At 37.7% G+C, this 22,820-nt stretch overlaps 1 protein-coding gene across 2 annotated transcripts in view; it reads left to right on the forward strand.

The window, feature by feature from the left end:
- Positions 1-22,820, forward strand: part of POLR3B (RNA polymerase III subunit B) — a 72,641-nt gene that overhangs the window by 40,704 nt on the left and 9,117 nt on the right. For both annotated transcript variants that reach the window (XM_054632119.2, XM_077178474.1), the window contains exons 20-26: positions 4,110-4,319; positions 6,142-6,300; positions 7,727-7,844; positions 8,292-8,434; positions 18,315-18,418; positions 19,308-19,474; positions 21,777-21,890. In XM_054632119.2, coding sequence (XP_054488094.2) covers positions 4,110-4,319; positions 6,142-6,300; positions 7,727-7,844; positions 8,292-8,434; positions 18,315-18,418; positions 19,308-19,474; positions 21,777-21,890 — 1,015 coding nt within the window. The remainder of the gene's footprint in view (positions 1-4,109; positions 4,320-6,141; positions 6,301-7,726; positions 7,845-8,291; positions 8,435-18,314; positions 18,419-19,307; positions 19,475-21,776; positions 21,891-22,820) is intronic.

A 22,820-nucleotide genomic window follows, 5' to 3' on the forward strand; every position in this document is an offset into this window, starting at 1 on the left:
CTAAAAGCCTAATTTGAAGAATGAAAAAATAGAGTTTCCCTGCCAGTAATCCCCCATATTGCACATTCACTGCTGTGTAAGGGATGGTGTGGGTACACAAAGCAAGCTGTACATTCACAGCACAACTGTGCCCTGCAGCTTCAACCCATATGACATAACACAAGTCTTGAGTAAGAAAAGGAGGATTTGGGTGTTGATTATTACTCTAACCTCTGAAAGAAAAGGAAATATTTGAGGGGACAGATATAGGTGGGTGAGAGCTTTGTCGTAGAAGCTTATAATGAAGCAAAAACTTTAATATTACAAAAAAAGCCTGCTACTGTATAATGTACTTTCTGCTTTGCTTCTGTGAAGTAGCATAGCCCTTTATATACTGTTCTGCCTTGTACTGTAGCCAGCTGAATGTGTTAAAATTGAGTTGAGAATGTAAATAGGAACTCCGTGCTGGGGGGTTTTGACAGTTATCAAAGTTCTTTGGTGGACCGAGAGCCAGAGTCCTCCCAAATTTTGTACAGCTAGCATAGGAACACAGAGTCTAAACAAACCTCAAAACAAAACCAACTGTTGCTGGTCATCACAGCTGGATCTAGGAGCACTGTGGCCGCAGTTCTGTTCTGCCACTGCTCTTTGAGGATTGTTTGTGCTCTATGACATGACCTCATTTTGACACCTCTCCTCTCCTTGGTAGTAGGCACAGAAGTTCTGATTCAGAAATGAGCTCCCCCCAACACACATTTTACCCATAATCTTTTTAACCCACTCCTTAATCTTTCTACTGTGAAAAGAATATTTCTAACAATTAACATCCAGATCACCTAATGCATGTACTGTGACAATCTGTCTGAGTGGAGTTGGAGTCCCCTCCGCAAGGTTTATCGAAGTGTTTAAAAACTGTACTTCTTCCTCTCTTGCTTTGTGCTCACATAAAAGGACAGAAACATAGAAAATCCATGGTGAAAACAGGGGAAATACAGAATTACACCAATTGTTTTCTTGACGTGGGCAGTAATAGCCCTTTTGGCTCAAGTAGATTGATTTCTGTACCCTTGTTAATTTTTTGATTGTACAGTTTAATGTTGTTGGAAGTGATACACCAGAGAATTGGATTAATGCTTATTTTAGCTGGCTGTTTGTTCTGGTGAGTTCTCAAAACTTTCAGCATTAGAATAGCAATGCCTCATTTATGCTAAATATCAGTAGAAAGTGTTTTTGTAGTGATTATTTCACACTAAGGATATTCAAATGACACTTAAAAAGAAAAAAAAAACTGTCAGGAAATTGAAAAAAAAAGGAAAGAATGCACACGTGCATTCACAATATATCAAGTACTGAGAAAAGCAAGAAAATAATCTTTGTTGTATCCAGGTCAACCTTGTGTATTTTGCTTTAACCAGGGCTAATTACCAATGAAAAAAATTGGTTCTTGCTGGTGGGATAATTATAAATGTGAGTCATTGTGAGCAGGGTTTGTTATGGTGAACCTTAATTATACTTTACTTTTGCTTGGTTGTTTGGCTGGAGCAAACAAGGGCTCTGTTCTTTCAGAGAGAGAGCAGAAATAAAGCTAGTGACTTCCTTCATTTCAGCACCCACACAGAGGGCTCATCCCAGCACCCCAGTCCTCTGAAGAGAGCTGCTGCTTTATTTTAAATAAGCAGATTGTGGTTTCAGGCTGTGGTTTGTTAGCCCAGTTGAGAGAAAGGATTATTTGTATAACCATTAAATCCCAGCAATTAGGAATAATATTGCTGATATATGCCATGTTTTTTGGCTAATTTATTTCATTTGTACTCTGGAATCATTCTCTAACCTGCTAGGATATCTGTCATTGATATATATATGTATATGTTTTCTGTTTGATACAGCATTCATCTCCTGAAGAGTAGCCTGAATATAGTTTATTATTGAGGCTCAGAATCTCAGTAATATCAGTTGCTTCTGGCTCCCAGACAGTAGCAGTTTTGTTAGGCTTATCTGAACCACTGATAAAAATGCCAGTTTTGAAATACATGAAACACCTGAAGAGAAATAATTTGTGCTACCTGAAATATGTTAAAGTGTCATTTGAAATCTTTGATATGTAGGGACTTCCACAGATTGTTACTGGGGTGTAAAGGACACCCTTAAAGTGTAAAAGATAGGTTGAAGTCTGGACCACCAATCTTATCTTAGCATCCTTAACCAGTAAACCATAACAAGTGTAGTGTATAAGCATATCAGAGGAGAAAAAAAATTCAAACACTTTGAAAGATGAGTTTGACATGACTTTCTCTTGGAAAGATTTCTCTCAGTATCAGGAAAATGTACCTATCTGTGAAACATTTAAGCTGAGCTTCACTGCAACCTACCCTGAAAGCATATTCTAATTCTACCAAATTCTAGATGCAAAGGGGAATAATGGTCTAAACCTCTTAAGTTTGTAATTTGGAAGTATGTTTTCTGATCTGTATACTGGGAAATCAGGGGAGTTGAGTCAAAAGTACAATGGGAACAATGTCTAAGTGAAATCTCATGGTATTTCAGAAATACTGGGGCCTTGCAGGGTGGGACTGCAAAGGTCTTGAGGAATCCAGGCCTTACCAGCTTGTGTCTTACTGGAGACAAAAAATACTGTTTGAAGATTATTTGTTTCCTTATACAAGAAAAGACAGAAAAACAACTGCTTTAAAGCAAGAGACAAGCCTGTCAACTCTACCAGATTTTTCTTGTAATTTGAAAATTCTGTGCCTGTGTCATTGAATCTACTTTCTAGAACCTGAGAAAGTCCAGGCCAGCTGTAACAGTTAATTTTCAGACAGTAGCTGTTGAGCTATCTCTCTCTTCTTGTCCTTGGGAAGAGTAGACCTGTTGTGGTTTAGGAGAGTAAGCGTAGTGCCAAGCACAGGATAGGTCTTTGGAAATGCCTCGTTTTAGAGTTTGGTTTTCTAGACACTTCATGTAAATGGGAGTTGCAAGTAAGATGCATGTAAAATGTGAAGCTGACCTCCCCAGTGAGCCGGTTTGTGTTCAGATGTGCTTCTTGGCCATGTGAAATCTTCCTTGTACACGGACTGCTTTGACCTTTCCAAGAATGCAGCCGGGCTCTGAAACTGCAGGACAAAATAGAAAGGTTTTGAAAGACTTACATCCTAAGAGCAAAGTACTGCAGAATGTTTAGCACTTAAAACTTTAAAATGTTAACTTTTCAGACTGTAATTTCTTAATTGCTTAGAGACATAGCATAGTCCTGGTACAGCAAACTCCAATAATATATGATTGCCTTAACTTTTGTTCTGCTACACAACGGTTTATGTTTCCCTGCTGGGTCTTAATTATTTTTTCCTCAGATTTCAGAAGACACTTTGGCATTCTGATGGGACAGGGCCAAAAATTTCAGTCTCAAGCTGGGAGGTCTTTACAAAGGGTTGAATTCCAAACTGTAAATTTAAAATTAATTTCATGTAGAAAGACAAATACAGAAGTGGACTTCTACTGTAGTCTATCTATCAGTGGTGCTTCTAATTCTAGAAAGTAAATCACTTTTGGTTAGCAGTATGCTTCATTTATGCTTTGTCCCATTCTAACACGGGCTGCTGTTGAACTAATTATTGCCCAAAAAAGGAAGGAAATATGTTGTTGAAGATGAAGAGCTTGATCCACAGTTTCTCTTGAACTCAGTGATAGTCTTTCTATTGGTTGTCACGAAATTTTGGATCAGGTCTCTGAAACACCAGTTGAACTCCACTAAAAAACTCAAACCCAGTGGCTATAAGAACAATAAAAGCAAACACTTCATACTTGCACAATTCAGTGTTGTAATTAGAAAATCATCTTATCTGTATTTATTCAAGTGGCTTTTATTTCTTCTGTCGTTCTTCTTTTTCTATTGATGCTTAGTTTTTTTCTGTTCGAGAGAAAATAAATAATTCTTTCTGGGAGCTTAAATTAAGAAACTACTTATATATTAATAATATAAAATTCTTTTGGTTTGAATTATTATTTTTCCCCTTCTTTTCTTGAAGAATTTCTGTGTGATTTTAGCTAATTGGCATTTTGGTAAGTTTTTAGCCAAAACATTCCTAGAAAACTCACTAATGTTCACTGCTTTTCTTTTTTTCTTTTACATGTAGGTACTATTGGATACAATCAAAGAAACAGGATAGATACTCTGATGTATCTCCTCGCCTATCCACAAAAGCCAATGGTAAAAACAAAAACAATAGAACTGATAGATTTTGAGAAACTCCCTGCTGGACAGAATGCCACAGTTGCTGTGATGAGCTACAGTGGCTATGATATTGAAGATGCTCTTGTCTTAAATAAAGCCTCTTTGGACAGAGGTAAGATCCATCAACTCTTTCCCACTTCTCCAGTGTGTGTTCCAATATATATTCTAATAAACTTGTTTTCTCGTAGTGTTATCCTGTAGTAAATTTTATTGCAGTTATGAGCATTAGATCTTCAGTTAAGAAATTGAATTCCCAAACTGCTTTGAATGCTTTTGTTGGTTTTCTGTATGATTAGTGATTGTAACTCCACGCATACAATAGTGTGGTGAAGATGCCAACGTGCATATAAAATTTTGAGTTTAGGTATTATAAGAAAAAATGGCTAATTTCTGACCTCAAATAAAAAAGGTGTAAATACTTAGCTTAGAGAAAACATAAGGCATGAGTCAATCTGTTCTTCTCAGCTTGCTTTTTAGATGTTTACCTGAACATTTGTTCATTACTAACAAAGACATCTCATTATTTCCACCAGGAACAAAAGCAGTAGATGAAATTAGATTTATGAAGGTATTTAGGAAAGGAATAGAACCCGAGGCAGTTTGTGTCTTTGTGAGCTTGGTGCTCTGAGGCAGCAGTAGCAGTATTGCCTACTTTCTGAGAGAAAATAATAGTGTTGTCTAAAGCAAAATAATTTAGTGTTTATCCAGAGCTAAATTAATGACCTGCTTCCTTAAAAAAATATACCAACTCTGTGGTGCAGTGTATTTTAAGTAAATGTACATAAGTACCAAAGGGAAGGTTAACTAACAGAGACCCATGCTTGTGTAGATCTAGCTTGTCTCACTCTCTCCACATTTCTTCAGCACTTCATGTCAATGCTGCTGAAGGCTGGAGGGGAGTTGCCTGAAAACTTAGTCTCTCTTCTCTCACTTTTCTCCATAAATTCCTTGAAGAGTAGGCATAGTGCAGTGATCAAGCTGGTTTTAGTTTTGGGTGGCCAAAGTCAGATTCTTCCATCACTTTATTCCCCCCCCCTCCCCAAACGCCCTTCCTCCTAGTTGCTAGGCAGCAGTAATAGTATTCCTAGGCATGTATCTTTGGCATTAATGTCTGCTGCATTTAATTTATGCCTCCTTTTCTAAAACAACAACAGGCATGATTTAAAAGTGAATGTTTTCTTTTCTGGTAGACTGGTAACATTTACAGGGAGAGCTGTGGTGCATGTCAGGAATTACTTGACATAATCTGAAGATATAGATGTACTGTATGTGGCCACAACCATCTTTCAAATGAGCTAAAACAACTCAGGATTATTAGCAAGCCTTGTTCTTGGCTCTCTGTGATTCTAAATGTGATTAGAGTCTTTAGTATCATGGTTAGTTGCTGTACTTAGAGAGAAATTCCACAGATGCTACTTTTCTCATCTAAAACCCACTAATTTTATAGCAGTACATGTAATTTCAGGTGAGGAAAAAAAGAATAATGGGTTGATTATACTAATCACTCAGTACTTTCCTGGGAGACTAGCTTATGCCAGCCACAAACATGAGTAAAAGTTCAGGTTTCTTAGAACTCATGAAAGGAAGAAGTGCTCCTCTCACCCTATTACAGTCCTATGTTACATCTTGGAGACCACCAAAATTATTCAAGAGATTTAGTGATTCCGAGAGAAATGATGTGTGCAGAGATACAGAAGCAGATTAGCACAGTTCAGAATTGGACTGTAGTCCAGCATCTAAAAAAAAAGTGTACATGATCTGATGTTTAAGTTGTGCACCACTAGGTATCTGTGTACAACATTATGCATATTCAAGCCAATGAATAATCTAACTAATAAAGAATATTTTATATTCCATAGCTCAGATTTTATCCTGGTCATGTGTTATAAAGGATCTTTGAATTCCTAGGCAGATGAGTTTGCATTTCATTCTAGGCTTTGGAAGGTGTCTTGTGTACAAGAATGCCAAGTGTACGCTGAAGCGATACACGAATCAGACATTTGATAAAGTAATGGGGCCGATGCTGGATGCAGCTACCCGTAAACCCATCTGGCGCCATGAGATTTTAGATGCTGATGGTATCTGCTCTCCAGGTAGGTCAAATTGCATGTTCACTCAGGGCATGTTCAAAGTCAAAGTGGAAATTAATATTCTGTCAGTATTTCTTGTGCACCTTGTGTTATACTTAGCTTCTTGGGACTATTTTTGTCTTGAAGACAACAGTATTGTGATGGGAAATTAAAAAAAAATTATTTCCTGAAAGCAGCATGTTACTGATCATTGGGGGGACTTTTGTACATGAAAAAAGTAGCTTTATATTTAAGTAGAAGAGTGAGATTTTAATAATGTGAATCTACTGAAGATTAGAATTTGTATTCTTATGTTCCCAAGCTGACAGGCTTTTAATACTGTAGTTTTTCTCTGTTTCTCTGTCATATGCTGTTGTTTTCTTAAGGATAGAGATAGGCCCCTTATTATTTTGATTTAATGTGTCAAAATCTCCTAACAAGATGTCAGTTAGTGCAGTTATTTGAGGAAGTAAAACCTTATGGTTTTAACGCTTTAGAAAGATGTTTGAAGAGAGATAAGAAAAATAAATAGGAATGTAAAGAGAGGTGTATAACTTTCCAATGATAACAGATTTGAGGAAGAACCCTCCCATACTGTCATCCTTTAGTTAGAAAATGACTTAATAGACCTGCTAAGATCTAGTAAGAAAGGTGTTTTAAAGGGCATTAAGCTTAATTCCATTATAGTACACAATTGGGTCAATTTTGCTCCTTAACACATCACAATAGAGCCTTCAAAGTTAATTAAGGAAAAAAAGGCAAGAATCTTCTGAAGTATTAGGGATAGATAGGACTGGGCTGGACTCCGGACTGAGACTGTTCTCAGCATGTAGGTAAAAACCTATTTGAGATAGTTCATGTAGGCAGAAGAGACACAGGCTGAAGATCAGTGTAATTTAGGTGGAAGGTAGATACTTGGTGTGCAGTTGTATCATTGGACATCCTCCTGATCTGGTTGTCAATGTAAAGGGGAGGATAAGGGAATGGAGCAGGGAGAAGTTATATATGACATCAGTATCAATAGAAATATGAGAATACAAGGAGACTGACAGTAGTTTTGCACAGCTCATTGTGGAATGATGGGCTGCCCCAAATTCAGGTGTGAATTTCTAAAATTTGTCAGTTCAATCATGACAAAGTATTCCCTGTTAATTTTTTCCATACTTAGAGCATATGACTTCAGATGCTTTTGTGCAGACTTTTGACCCAGGGTATGTTGAATAGCTGTTCTCATAGTGCACCCAGCATGCCAACAGTTCTGCTTTGGTTTACCAAAGAAAACTGGTTTAGTGATTCCCTTACCATTCAATATTTAGTAAAACAGCAGAGCATACTTCTTGGGCATGTTCCTTCCAGTTTGTCTTCCACCTTTTTTTTTTTAAAGCTTAAAATGTATTTCTGACACAGTCAGATACATTTTCATGGTGCTTTTTTTTCTTGTTCTCTGTAGGTGAAAAAGTAGAAAATAAGCAAGTTCTTGTGAACAAATCTATGCCTACTGTGACCCAGACACCTCTGGAAGGAAGCAGTGTGCCTCAGCAGCCACAGTACAAAGATGTGCCAGTAACGTATGTTGCAATATAATTTCAGAGCTGGAAAAATTACATGAAGCAAAGTTGTCTGAAAAAATATACTCAGTTCTAGAAAACTCTCTTCTTCAAATATAACTGTATTTGGCTGTTGTTTAATTGAAGATCAACGAATTGGTAATATGTGAGGAAACTTTTGCTGTCAAGAACCCATGTGACTAAAACCCCATACCTTGTCCTTTACAAGTTCAGCTTAATTCTCTATTAGTTTCTATTGCAACTCTTAAAACTTTTCTTTTCCAGAAACATGCTGTATTGTGGAACTTGTATGTAAATATATATATATATATATAAAATTCTTTCTCCTCATATGTAAGTTCCATAAAGATTACAGTTTGGTCAGGAGCTTACCAAGACACAAATAGTTGTCTGTAACTTGTGTTTTGTTCATAGAAGTAAAACCAATGTTTTGGCTTCTTTTACTAGGTACAAAGGCGCCACTGATTCTTACATTGAAAAAGTAATGATTTCATCAAATGCAGAGGATGCTTTCTTGATCAAAATGTTACTGAGGCAAACCAGACGTCCAGAAATTGGAGATAAATTTAGCAGTCGTCATGGGCAGAAAGGTAAAGGACCCGTTTAATAAAAATAAATTATTGTTGTATATGCCTACTATACATACATAATGTATGTTTCCATTGATTGGTTCAGATTTTCATGAATACAGTGGTAGAAGGCCATATGCCTTTTTTTTTTTTTGTTAAGTTCAGAAGATTAATTTAGCAATGATGTTTCTGAAACAAAAACGCATTAGCAAAAGCTACTCTTTGTTGATCTATGAATCTGAAAAATACATTAGTTTCCCCCAATTCAAACAAGTACAGGGGCTTTGAGGTTTGGTTGGGGTTTTTTTTTAAGTCACAATTTGTATTTAGGTGATAGATTTGTCAGTGGGTTGTCATAAACTGGGGAGGTTCTGAACAAACAGAAAAGAAGAGAGATGAAATGAGAAATTTGCAGGTCTGTGCAGGCATTCTGCTCTAAAGATAAGACTGCAGGTAGATAACTCAGAGCCATGGTGTAAAAGGGAAGCAAATCAGGAACATAACGAGGGGTGCCCCAGCAAAAAGCAGAAAGAAAGGAAATGTTTTTAAAAATACACTTGGGACATGATCTGGAGCAGCTCTGGATCTTCAGACCAAAACTTGAAAGTGAGTGCCCACTTGGAAGCTGCTTGCTGTCATGTAGTTCTCAAGTTTTAATGTTACTTGGAAAATGAAAATCACGGACCTACCTTTATATCTGCTGAAAAACAGCAGTGAACTCCCTTGACCTGAATATAAAAAAATATGAGTATCAGATCATCCTCTGAATCTCAAAGAGTTGTAAAGTATGCAAAGGGTGTTAAGAAAGAAGTAACTGAAAACAGCCTGACTGTAACCAACTTAAAAGCATGTTTTGTTCCTATTGGTGTCAGTTTGGGACAGGTTTTGATATGTTCTCATCATTCTGTACACTTGGAAAATCAAGATTTGTAGTATTTGAAGCATGACCTTCTGTGTTAGTGTATGTGCCATGCAATTACCTGAGTTTTGTAATCTTGTTACGTTTTTAGGTCTTGTTTTGGCTTGAGAACATTGCTTGGTCTCTTGTCAGATGTGATGGAAAGGTAAAGATGTTGATGTTACCAAATCCTTTCCATTGCAGCCCATACACCCCTTGCAGTCCTGTCCTAGTAACTCCTGGCCAGATATAACTGAAGTGAAATACTGCATCCCTGTCGTGAGATGCAGAGCTAACCACTGTAATTCACATTGCTGTGGTGTCCAGGTTAGGGGATCAGGATATCTACCTACAGCAGACCTGTTGATCAGAAGAGGTAAAATGGGTGCAGAAGGCAGTAGTTGATCATAGTGACAGCTGTTACCAGATACTGCCTCAAGTTTGTGTTATCTATAAGAATAGTCAACCAGCCATTCTTAATACATCCAGCTCTCTGAAAGATCACCTGTAATTCCACTGTGTCTTTCCACACACCCACAGAACTGTTTTTTTAAATTTTATTTATTATTTATTTATTATTATTATAATTACTCTGTATTTTCAGGAAATACTTCCATGGTTTCTGTTGTTATTAAGGAAGAGAAACTCTTCTGCTAATAAACTCTAAACTCTCTAAACTCTTCTGCTTCTGCTAAGGATTGAAATGTTTTTCCTGATTGTATTTTCAAGATGGATTTTGATCTAAAAATACAAAGCTATTCCCACTGAGTTTCCAAGTGATTTGGTAATCAGTACTGTTGAAGGTTTCAAAAAAGTAAAGAAGCAGCATTACGTACTAGACTTTCCTTATAAAACTGAGTCTAGTTCTTGCACTGCAGCCTTATAGGAGAGTTATGATAAGTGAGGGGAGGAAGAGCTTCAGAGGCAACCAGAAGGAGTTGAGTAATTGGAATGTTCAACTGCACCATTCTTCCTTTTCTGAGGGAAGATCCTCCTTCAGGAAGATTTTGTGTAGATTCTCTCTCTAATATTTTTTCAGTCTTACAGACAATGAAGTTGTACAGTGCTTAAAAACTTAGGAGCACTGTTAGAGCAATGACTATTTCTTGATACAGTTTCAGCTTTGTCTAATTAAACCCTTCTCTTAAGTGGTATGCAGTATTTTAGCAGCAAGTTATTTTATAATAATGCAATCAGTACTGTGCAGGACAAATTTTCTTATTAGACTTTTTTAAAAAAGCTTCCAAATTATATTAAAGCTGCTTGATTAATCATGATAAATATTTATGGGGATTTACTTGAAAAAAATAAGTAGGTTAGTTTTTTCTCCTAGTTTGGGCTATTAATGTGCACCAATTGGAATAGTTGAACAGAATGTAAATGAACTTTTTTTCATATCTCTCCAAAAAATAATAAAAAGAGTGCTCCACAAATGTAGAACCATGAGTGCAAAAGGAAGAATGACAGAAGGAAACAGAATTCTGTCAGGCAGGTTGCAGTATGGGTTCAGGGTGCTGAAGACCTTCCATATGACAAAATGCACATAAGACATCTCATAACATAGAGCAAGCAACCACCTGTGGAAATCCCATGGTATTGAAAAGCAGTATCCTTAAATGCTGTAGTAAACTTTTAGGGCACCCGTAATTACGCCTGGCACTGCATCAGGTTAACAACGGCTGATCACCCTCTATCTGTGCTTGGGACTATAATAATAATAATACTAATAAAAATCCAAAGCCATCAATTATTTAGAATATCACTTTCAGCTTGGTTTTGGAAACATGAGTGGGAACATTGCAACAGTTGTGTTACAGAGTTTGCAGGCATGTGTCTGTAGCTGTTCCATACATCAATCTGTACTAATAATCCCTTGTGATCAGGGGAGTGTGATCATATTCCAAGTTACTACATTTTACTAAGGCTCACTCATAGCTTCCTGGCAGTAGACCTCTAAGTTCACTGCCCTGTAGTGCATTATAGAAAAAGATGTTACAGTAAACAGGAGAAAGGAGGAATATGGAGAGGATACATTTGATAGATACTAAGAAAAATAACTGACAAGAACAGTACAGTTCACTGTTTTGCAGTTTAACAATACAATGAAGAAGCCAATACTGACAATAGTAGAACTGGCAAAAAGGCATGAAAAGGAAAGGGAAAACCTCTCCTTTGATAGCTTTTTAACATAACATCTAGTATCATCCTCTGATATCAAACTGGGGAAGGATCAGTCTTATCAGAAAAATATAGACAATCATGAAACAGAAATCATAATACTAACAGTTCAACTTTTTCTATTGAGACAGAATTTTTAATTCTCTTATCTTGGTCTGAATGTATGCAATTGCAACTTCAATTGCAAGTGTAATTTGTGACTGCTAGCTTTAAGCCTGCCATAGAGCCATTCGAACATATAATGATCTTAAATGAGCAAGTACCTTGGTTCAGTGAGAAGAAGAAAAAGCATGTATCTGTCTGTATTGTCAGTCTTTTTTTGTGGAATATATTTATTTTCTAGAAGGCATGCATGGAGATGACATTTGATTTCATGGAATCGTAGTAGTAGTGGGTTTTAAATAATTAAATATGTGCAAAATAAGAGATTGCACAAACTGTGTCTCAAACTTTTTGATGGTCTTTTTCCTATAGTCCAAATTGATTTGTATTTCCAAGCTCTGCTTTGTAACTGGAGCAGAAGGAAGCAGAGTAAAGGAATTTAAAAAGTGTCTGGGATACAACAGATTAAATCTCACAAACCAGCTTTAGCCTTTTGTTACAGAAAAGCCTTCCATTAAATATGTAAGTAGATTTTGTAGGCCTCTATAATAGCACAGATCTATTTCACTGCCTCTGTATTTGTTGCCTTGTTTGTGTCCTCTCACATGTCAACATGGTATTGGCAAAGGTCACCGCTTCTGGCCTGTCCACCACACGTTCTTTTCACGTGAGTCTGTGTTTTAAGTACACTCCTTCCAAGCTGCCTGTAAAAGGTTGCTTCAAGGCTTCTCAGAAAGAAGTATATAGGGAGAAGGAAAAAAAAAAAATCCAAACAAATGAGGCCTCCAAGTTGTGTTCTGAAAGGCAAATATTTTGCTTTTTTTTCATATTCATCTTCAAACTGGATGTTGCAGTAAGATCTTTGGGACTGGGACTGTCTCTGTAGTCTGTAAAGTTTTTAAGCTTCTAGTGTCTCACAAATAAATCCTCTCTGGTAGTTTTATGTTTATCCTGAACTGCAGGACTTTGTTCTCACTATGTTGCATCATATATTTTCCAGAAGGATAAAAAAAACTTCTTTTGGTTAATTATTTTGTTGTTTTAATCTTGTATTCTTCAAGCAAAGTCACTTTTCAAAGCACAGAAGGCAAAAGGATTGTTAAGCTAAAGAAGCTTCATCTGAGTTCCATACAAAGTAAATTATTATATTTCCAGATTTCCTCTTGCTTTGCTACAAGTCACAATGAGGAAAAAGTTGGGCTCCTTTGATGTGAAAAAAAGCAATATAACACTTCTCTGAAAGAACATTTCTCAGTCTCTCATGTGAAAAAGGATTAACACCTCTAACAAAGGTCCTGTAGATCACAGAACTAAGCAGCAATACTGAACAGTATTCCTGAGGAGTGGAAAAATTGTATTTAAGCAAGAGATTGTTTGAACTGGCAAACAGAAGCTTTTTAATAGCTGAAGATCTAAGATAAAGGATTAAACCTTTCTGAAGTATCTGCACTTAAACAACTCTAAAGACAAGGAAGCAAGTTTAAATTCATGAAAGATGGTCTTTGTTTTCCTAAATGATCCATGTTCTTTAGTGTCACAACAAAATCCATTCACTGCATAATAAACTACATAAACATCATGACAATCCCACTCATCTAGCAAGGTCTCACCTTGCTTACTTTTTGAAATTTTTAATAGTTTGAGCATCTGCTTTCCTAACTTCATAGTGGAGATCAACTTATCTTTTTCCTTTTAATGGGTACTTGTACAGTACAGATAAGCAGAACATTTAAAATAAAACGTTAATTTTAAATGGCTACTTGTGTAATTTCCCCCCATGTTATAAGTCAGAACGAGTACTTTATCTCTAATAGAATGTCATTGGGTTTATAGTAATTAAATGGTTCAAGTGGCATTAAAAAGAATTTGCTCTTAATCAACTGCAGGAATGTCAGATGATTAGTAGTTATTAGGCATCAGGGAAGGTAGGGATTTCTTACCATGTTTTTATCTTCAGGGGTTGAATTTGAGAAAATGTCAGAATGCCATTAAAACTTCCCAGACTGTTTTTTTCTGTGTATTTTTAACAAAACCACTGTTTAGCTTGCTATCTTAAGAAGAAAATTAGAGCATTTTTTATCTCAAGCAGCAAACAGGTAACCTTCTGACCTTTTCAGTAAATCCTCAACTGACCTCCTGAAATTAGCGTGATTTAGCATTTTATGGCATAGAATAAAAATCTCTAATTCTGTTTCCAAATAGTGTATCCTGAACACACATTTTATTAAGCTCTTGACTCATTCAGCCATGTGTATTTTGTAAAGTTCCTATGGTTATTGTTTTACAATAGCTGCTTCCAGAAGCATTGTAAGGGTTTCAATTAATCAGCTCTTTGTGTGCTTCAGACTATGCAAATTTATCACATCAGTCCATTCAGCAGCCATGGGAAAGCAGTGTACAAATTGTATTGTCTTCTAGCACCTCCTCTCATTTAGAGTGATGTTTTTAATAAGAAAACTAATCAAGTTTACTTATGCATTATTTATCTGTTAATTTTAATTCTGTTCTTTACCTCTTATGTCAAATGGGATGTAGCAAGTGATATGATAGATCAGTGAATGATTCAGTATTGAACAAAGGTTATGTGATGCAGCACTTTTTTCTTCTAGACTTCTTTTATGCTTAGTTAGCCAACACAGTATGTAATTAGAGAGTTTTGAAGCAGCTGTGAATTTGTTGTTCAGCCTTACTAATTTTTGCAAATCTGTCACTTGTCCATAACACACAGTGCTATGTTACTGCTACAACTTTGCTTAATTATGTGATGTTGTCTTGATTCTCAAGAGTATTTCCAAATTCTGGCAAATCTGGCAAAGCTAAAATAGATGCCTTTCAAGTCAGTTTTAGCGCTTTTACCACCGTATCATTAGAGCGAGTAAACAAGCACGTTTAGTAACACGCTTCTTTTTATCTCGCTGATAGAAACTGGTATTGCTGCTGCTTCTATTCATGTCATCTCCTTTGCTCTCTAATGTCCCTCCTGCTGGTGGTAATTAGTTTTCTATATTAGTTGTTTTGACTTATTTGATGATTTTTTTTTTTCATTTGGCATGTGTGTGTATAGAAGGCACCTTATCGTAGCCTGGTGAAAAACTTTCCCATAGTGTTGCGTTCTGTCCCTGCCCCCTCCCAGCCGCCCCCTTCCCCCTCTGCACCGAACCGCGCTTTTAGTCAGGCTGTGCTCATGTTTGTCAGCAAACTGTAAAAGCAGCCACAGGAAAGGTACCAGCTCTGGAAACCTGAGTTTCTCCTGATTAGGAAAAGAAACTCAGACAAAAGTACAGGGATGAGGGGCTCTTTATGCTGTCAGTGCCTTGTGGAGGTACATGGGTTTGAGATGCTGTCAGCATTGATGCTGATAGTGTGTGTGGGGCTGGGGGCCATTGTGCATAGTCAGGGGACTGTCATTTATTGGCTGCCATACAATAGCATTGAAAAACACTGCCCATGGCTGTTTTATACTTGCATGTTAAACCACTGTGGATGTCTGATTTAAGGTTACTCTAATTTAAACTGTTACCCTTGCATTAAGCTGCCATGCTTATTAATCCAGTTTTTTTTCCTTTTTGATATTATAAAAGAATTTCTTAGCATTTTCACTGATTTTCCTTCTAAGGGGACATTCTAAAATAGATACACAGAAGTTTCTTTTCTAGAATTTAATTTGCTTTTCAAATGAAAAGAAATTAGATGTAGCAAGTTGCTAGGTGCTTTCTTGTTCAAGCACATAACCATCTTGTTAATCCACATTAAATAACAGATTTTGGTTTTTGTTTTGTCTGCAGCCTTTTCTGGTTGTTAGTACTTGATTCTGGTCCCAGATTAGACACACAGATATAGAATGTATAGGTGAGAGCTATTCAGTCCCACTGCAATATAGAATTTAGTCTCAAGTTGTATTACTCAATTCCAGCTGCAGCATATAAAAATTGTGAGAGGAAGGGAAGTGAATGAAACCAAATTATTCCATGTGTCCCCTATGAATGCTGAGGATCAATTTTCATGTGATGTCTAAATCAGTGACAGTTAAGAAATACCTCTAGTATTTCTTAATAGCCACAGAGCAAAACAGCCTCCTAGTTTGAGTGTGCCTTATTTATGAATATTGTATGGGGTGTAGTTGAGCAGCTCAGTTGTGAAATGCAGTTCATACTTGAACAGAATTTGGAATTTGAGGCTGTTTTAAATTCCTCTCCTTTACTGTTTTATAAGCCAGTTGCAAGTGGTCATTCCACTTAAATGGATTAATTCACTTAGTCACTTTTTTGCAGCTGTTTGCTTGCCTGGTATTGCTCTGCCGCCAAAAAAAAAAAAAAAAAAAAAAAAAAGAGTAGTAAACTGAGGAGCTTAAAGTGCAGACCTGCGAGCATTATTCTCCTAAAGAGCTTCTGAAAGCAAGCAATTGCAGAATAAAATCAAGTTTACATTTTGAATTGATTGCAGTTACTTACTTTTAGAAGTAGGATTGTATATAGGAAAGGTATCTTTCAGCTTTTTTAACAGTTGAATGAACTTTCTTAAAACACAGGGTAGGAAGAAGCTTCTCTGTCCTCTAAATACACACAGACATGCTATAGATCTGCTACAGGCTCAGCAACTTATTAAAATACAGAAGCTTAGAACTGAGGCTTTATAGCTTTCCCTTTTTTCTTTTTTCCCTTTTCCCTTTTTTTTCCCTCTGTAAAATAGAAACTTTATAAATGGCCTAGTAAGCGTCACATTTCTGGATTCTGTCTAAATATTTTGTTTTTAACTTCTAAGCTCATTATGCTGTCTTTGTGTTAACTTGTATTAAAATCTGTCAGCTATGACTGGTCTCATAACCACAGTCAGCGGACCAGAATAAGTTAATTATTTACTTGTGTCACTAGTGCTCTTCATCTAATGAAATGCACAGCTGTGTTAGATCTGCAGTTGGGTGTGTAGGTCCTATTGTTACACAAGTCAGCGGAGGGTAGAAGCCGCTATGATGGAGAGCCCTCAGTTCTTTCTGCTGTTCTGCCTTTCTGTGTCGATTTCATGGATCTTTTATCATTCACTTTCACACAAAACAAACAACACAGTGGCTGTCTGCTATGGGAACCAGCTTGGCATATAAAAGGTTTTCAGAGCCTAAAGTAATTTTAAGTTAGCTGAGATTTAATTCTTGGCTTACAGGTGCCATGAAGTCCAGATGCAACCTAATGCTTTCTTAGATGTTAATGCAAATAAGGCAGAATGTAGGCACTATAATACACATATAACAGAGTATTTATGTATAAAATTTAAGGCAAAAAATAGCTGTGCAAGGAAGAAATAGTGGGTTGGTTTGAGGGGTTTTGTTTTGTTTTGTTGTTGTTTTTTTTTATTTTCAGCAAAAGATTGCTCCTTGGCAGGGAGAGCTGGAAGGATGTTATTGATTTATCACAGTAGAACAATGAAAATTAGTTTCAATAGGTTTAAAAGCTAAATACAGCAGCACACACCCTTGCCCCAGATGGTTTTTTTTCTCCTCCCTTCCCCCATACTTACCATTCTCATTCTATTAACTACTGTCCCATACACCTATCCCTGTCTTGCTTGGACAGTGGAAGAGGAGCTCCCTCCTGAGCAGACGCCGATATCCCCCTGTGAACTGGCTGGTCGGAGGATGCCTTTTTAGGGATGTAACCAGTACTCTCTGTCTTCCAGGAGCCCCCTCCACTCCAGGACTGTTCCCAAAGCATGCTCTGCCACAGTTGCAGCAGGCTGGTCTCAAATAGCTTGCAGACTTTTTCAGCTCTAAAGGCTTCTGGAAGAAATTGTCCAGCTGAAACAGTAGCTTTGGTTCAAAGGAGTATGGGCTTAAGCAGCTGCATTTTAACACCTGAATTTGAATGTTAGTTCTCTTGATGGTTTATAGCTGCAGTATGTTGAACTGCAAAATTCACTATAGAAAGTTATAAGGGTTGGAAGGAAAATTTTGAGATGCATGATGGATATTTAAAATGAGTTTTCATGTTTCTGTTTATTCTTTCTGCAATATTTTTAGAGTTTGGAGGGTTTTCTTTGTTTTATATCCAATACTGATAGAGACTGAAAAAAGCTTCCAGAACTTTTAAAGGGACAGGTTGTGTTCATGGACTGACAAAATAAAAGCAGCCTGTGGAGTGGATTGCACTTTGTAATTCATTGATAGCTGTCTTTACTCTGCAAACAGATGTTACCTGAAAAAAATCTTTGTTATTTTTTATTTATTTTTCCCCTACTTATCTCTGTCAAAGTCCCATTTGATGTGTTTTTATTGACAATATTTAGCAAAGATACATATGATAAATAAAATTAAAATCAATAATTATTCTGTATGTCCAAAGGCATAACCTAAGAGCCAAATTTCTGATTTTTTTTCTTTCATGAAATTACAGCATCAGCTTTAAAAACTGCGTCTCTCTTGGGATATTCCAGTCTGATTGGACAGAAGCTTTTAGTTGCTTCTGAAAATAGGATCCAAAGCTTTCTCCCCTAATTTGCTAACTCACAAATGACTGTGAGCATTATATAAGGGTATGCTAATTTTGCCAGTCCTGTCACTAGGGCTCTCTTCTAGTCTGCAGGTTGGGAGTACTGGTCATGGTAATGAGTCTGCGTAAAAAGTGATCCATAAGAAAGAGAGGAGGAGGAAAACACTAAAGAAAATCTGGTGATGAGCGTCAGCCCTGCTGGTGGTTTGCTGTTTTGTGAATTGAAATGTTTTCTCTTCTGCAGGGGTGTGTGGACTGATTGTTCCTCAGGAAGACATGCCGTTTTGTGATACAGGGATCTGCCCAGATATCATAATGAACCCTCATGGCTTCCCATCGCGTATGACAGTGAGTGGGGCTGCTCCATTCACACGACACTGTCCCCCAAGAGGGAAAGAGAAGGGGATCGGCCACTAAAGACAAAAAAGCTTTAAGTGTGATTTCACTGAGAATATTCTCCAGTCATCATGCCAGCACTTGCTCTGCTCTGAGTAGTCAGCCCTCTGTTTCACTGTTTTGAAACATCCTACTGTAAAAAGAGCAGAGTTGCAGGCTCTTTGTGCATCATTCCCATTTTGTTCTGTGTCGAGTTAAGAGAGATGCTACTGAATACTTCACTTGGCGCCTTTTGTGTTTGAAAATTTCCTGTTCTTCCTTCCCTATTGCCTGTGCCTACTAATCTGGCTGGGGCAGACTGTGAGGTGAAGGTTGGAGAGGAGCTTCAATTAGAGATCCAGACGTGTAAAACTTCTTAAATTATACACACCTCCCTGGAACTGAGGCGAGTCTTGCACCTGTGCTGCAGAGTCACTGCCTGCTAAACACCTCGCTGCCTGGCCTTTTTGTGGGACCTCAGTGCTTCCTTCATACAGCCTCTGATCTTTCTTCCTTTGTTAGCATCTTCCCTTCTATTCCCCCTGCTGCACTGCAGCAAATCAAGTCTCCATGGCTGTTTCCTACAGCAGAAGGCCACACGGATCCTGCCCATTTTTCACATAACTGGAAGTGGAACTGCCTGACTTGGTACCTTAAGGGTGTTCCCAAACCCTGTGATGAGTCCAGTTTTCCCCTTCACACAGGAGTACTCCTGGCTCTTGGGCTGCTTCCACTCCTCCTGTTGCATGCAATAGCCCAGGCTGCCATCTGGGACACTTTCTCTGATTAACTTGTGCTGTGAGCAATCCAGCAATTTGCTTGTCCCAATGACCAGGCTGCTAACTCTGCTTTTCTTTGACAGGTAGGAAAGTTGATTGAACTCCTGGCTGGAAAGGCTGGGGTGCTCGATGGCAGATTTCACTATGGAACAGCTTTTGGCGGCAGTAAAGTTAAGGATGTGTGTGAAGATCTTATTCGCCATGGTTATAACTACCTAGGGAAGGACTATGTAACATCTGGGATCACTGGGTAAGAATCTGCTCTTTAGATTTAGGTGTTTCAGGAGAGTGGGGAAATCCTGTTGAGGCACATCTGAAAAATCTTCTCATGTCTCAGAGCTCAGGAACTTTCTCTTGTTTGAAAATTGCTCTGTGAGATTGAGAAAAGAGGCTGAAGAGTAGTGTGCATTTTGGTTTTTTTTTTCTTAGAAACATTTTGTGGTTCCACATTTTAAAAATTGCTAGTGTATGTGTGGCTGTAATGGGAATGGCCCTTGTGAAAATTTCTCAAGTTTTACTGCCTGGCAAAAAAAAAAAAAAAAAAAAAGCTAAAAACAAGGCTTTCTTGTTGAGAGACAGGAAAAATTTCATATTTCTGTCAACAGAAAGTCTTGCATATGCTTGAAATCAGATAAGCATTTTCATGTTGACTTTAATAGTACTCTAAATATGGATTTGGAGGCAAGCATCTGTTCTTGGGAATATTTTGTGTGTGCTCTTTTTTCCTTTTTCCTTTTTTTTTTTCTTTCGATTACACAATGTTTCAGTCTGGCATAATACTCTAATCTGCAAACTTCCTGCTGTGTTGATCAGACTGGCTTCTGAGACACAGAGTTCAAAGAACATAAGATAGTTTAGGAACAGGAAAAGGCCATATGGCTTCACATGCCTGCCCTTCCAAAATGTATCTTAATCCTACCTTCCTGCTATTTTTATTATCCTTCCAGTCCCCTTCTTCTCAAGAAGCAAGTTTAGGTCTCTCTTGCAAGTTTTTTTAATATACTTTTTATTTTAATTGCCTTTCCTACCAACTTATTCCATATGTTGCTTCTCTTTTTGTTTCAGAGATACAAGTTTATTTTCCTTATTCACTCCATATTCCATAAATTGTATATCAAGTATCCTGGTGCTTGAAACACTTCCTGTTTGTATATCATGGTAGCTTTTAAAAAAATCTGACTAATCGTGTTTCCTAGGGAGAATAAAATCATCTAGCTGTAAAAATCCCCTGTCCCCAAACTTCAACTTTGAAGGGCCCTATTTAGAGACTTTGTTTAAGGATACTGATACTTTTTTCCAAGCAAATTACAGAGGCTTAATCTGTTTGTTATGAAACTTGAAGGCAGATTTCATAAGAATGTGAAAGTTTGTGGATTTCAAATGTCTAATGAAGTTTTATTATTTTCTTCAATAGCAACTTTTGGAATAACACTGCATAATGTCAGTAATGACTCTGAAAGGGTATAATACTGTTGTCTACTGATTGTTTTTACATTGCATTTTACCTTTTTTTTTTCTTTTCCCTCAAACAAGTTGTGGCCATGTTGAGTCGGTCAGTGTTAACTCTGGTCATTCTTAGTGCTGTAGGTGGTAGCTGGGTGAAGGTAGCTGGGAAATGACTGAGTGCTTTTCACTGGTTGCTTTCTGATCCTTAGGTGCTTACACTCTTCTTAGAGTTAGGGGTGTTTTAAACACAGAAATCTTTAGCCATTCTCCAGCTCACAGAATGGAGTAACACCCTCTGTACTGCTTGCAGATGTTCTCAAGCTGATGAAAGTGCCTAAATACAGTTCTCAAGAGCCCTTTACCCAGCTCATCTGAGCCCCCAGGGCCAGCCAGGGCAGCAGTCTTTGTTCCTTGGATGCAGCTGCTGGGCAGTGCTGCCAGGGCAGCTGTGCTGATGCACAGCCACTTAAGGAGGGCTTTCACCCATCTGGGCCTTGGGTTGTGCCTCAGGGTGTTGTGTAGGGAGAATAAGTGGATGAGGACACTGTCAGGCTCACAGTGTGCCAGGGCTAAGTGATTCTTGCAAATACAAATTCTTAAAATGCTCCTACAAAAAGGATGTTTTGAGCATTTATGCTGGATGTATTTGCTTACATATATGCTTACCTTTATGAAGGAATGTAAACAGAAATACCCTAAGTCACTCTTCAGAGTCTGAGACATTTACCGTCCTTCCTGGCTATTGATGACACTGTTGAAACACTCCTGTATAGATGCAGAGGAGGGGCTTATCATGTTACAGCTGACACAGGTACCTGCAGCTGTAGCAGCATGTCTGCACAACATAAGACCAGAGTTCAGGAGCTTGTTCCTTGCTGCAGTGGAGACAGCAGCATGTGGTGTTGGCAGTATACTGCCTCTGTGTTCAGAAGATTTCCCTGAAAGAGGTTTCAGACTGGTTGCCCAGAAAGCCCAAACACATTTTTCTAGGATTCATTATTTTCAAATTGTTTCATATTTCTTCTGTACATGACACCCTTGCCTCTCTTAAGGTAGATGTGTGCTAACTGTGGTTGTCAGTTTTGCTTTGCTTTTTATTCTTTCAGGGAGCCTTTGGAAGCATATATCTATTTTGGTCCCGTGTATTACCAGAAACTGAAGCACATGGTGTTGGATAAAATGCATGCAAGAGCTCGAGGACCCAGAGCAGTGCTCACCAGGTATTATTACAAGCTGAGTACAAAATTCTTGTGTATGTGCAGAAGTATGCCCAGCTGACTGATTGCTATAAAACTGAGCCTTTTTACCTTGTGGTACTTTGCATGAAATGCTCTGAACTGTTATTACATTGTTGCAGACTAAAAACTCTCGACAGTAGACTGTGGCAAGAGGTTGTTCTGAAGGTTCAGGTGTGCTCTATGTGGTTCAGAACTTGAGTTTGCTTCTCAAACTACTGCTAGCAGCTGGTAAAAACATCATCTCTGATTGACCGTACACACAGTGGGCCCTTCCTGTCAAATTGCTCATATCATAGGTATTTTAAGAGGTTTGTTTGGTATTTTAGCTCATATTGTAGGTATTTTTCTTTAACAAAATCAGTTATGAGTAGAAGGAAGACATTTTAAAGTATGATCTAATATTTCAACATAGTTTTGAGAAACCGTTCGGGGAAATTGAACCCTCCTGGTTTTACTGGTGCTACTTACTTTTTCTCCTTAAAGCCAAGGTCTGTGTCTCCTTGCACTCATGTTCAAAGTTTCTGATATTCTTTGCTCACGAAAGAGTTTACTGGCACAGGCTTTGCTTTGGGGATGCTTCTAAGGTATCATTTAGTTCACCTCTCTCCATCACAATACGATTATTTACTGAAACTTGCCAGAAAATTAAATTCCAGCTCATCTTAAAAGATTATTCCAAATGTCTTTTGCCAGTCTCTCTGGGCTATTATGTCGACCCTTATACCTCACCTCCTGCATGGTGGCACCTTTTTTTTTTGACCAGTCAAAACTTGTACTGATTCTGACTGTAGCAATCTTTGTATTGTTTGTAAGATGTAAGCACAGGCATGTTTATGCCTTACTCTTCCCTATAACAAGTATGATTTGTATTCTTTAATTCTTCATTTATTTTTATGTCCCTGATCATGTGAG

The sequence above is a fragment of the Agelaius phoeniceus genome, chromosome 5 (genome assembly GCF_051311805.1).
Source record: "Agelaius phoeniceus isolate bAgePho1 chromosome 5, bAgePho1.hap1, whole genome shotgun sequence".
Classification (NCBI taxonomy): Eukaryota; Metazoa; Chordata; class Aves; order Passeriformes; family Icteridae; genus Agelaius; species Agelaius phoeniceus.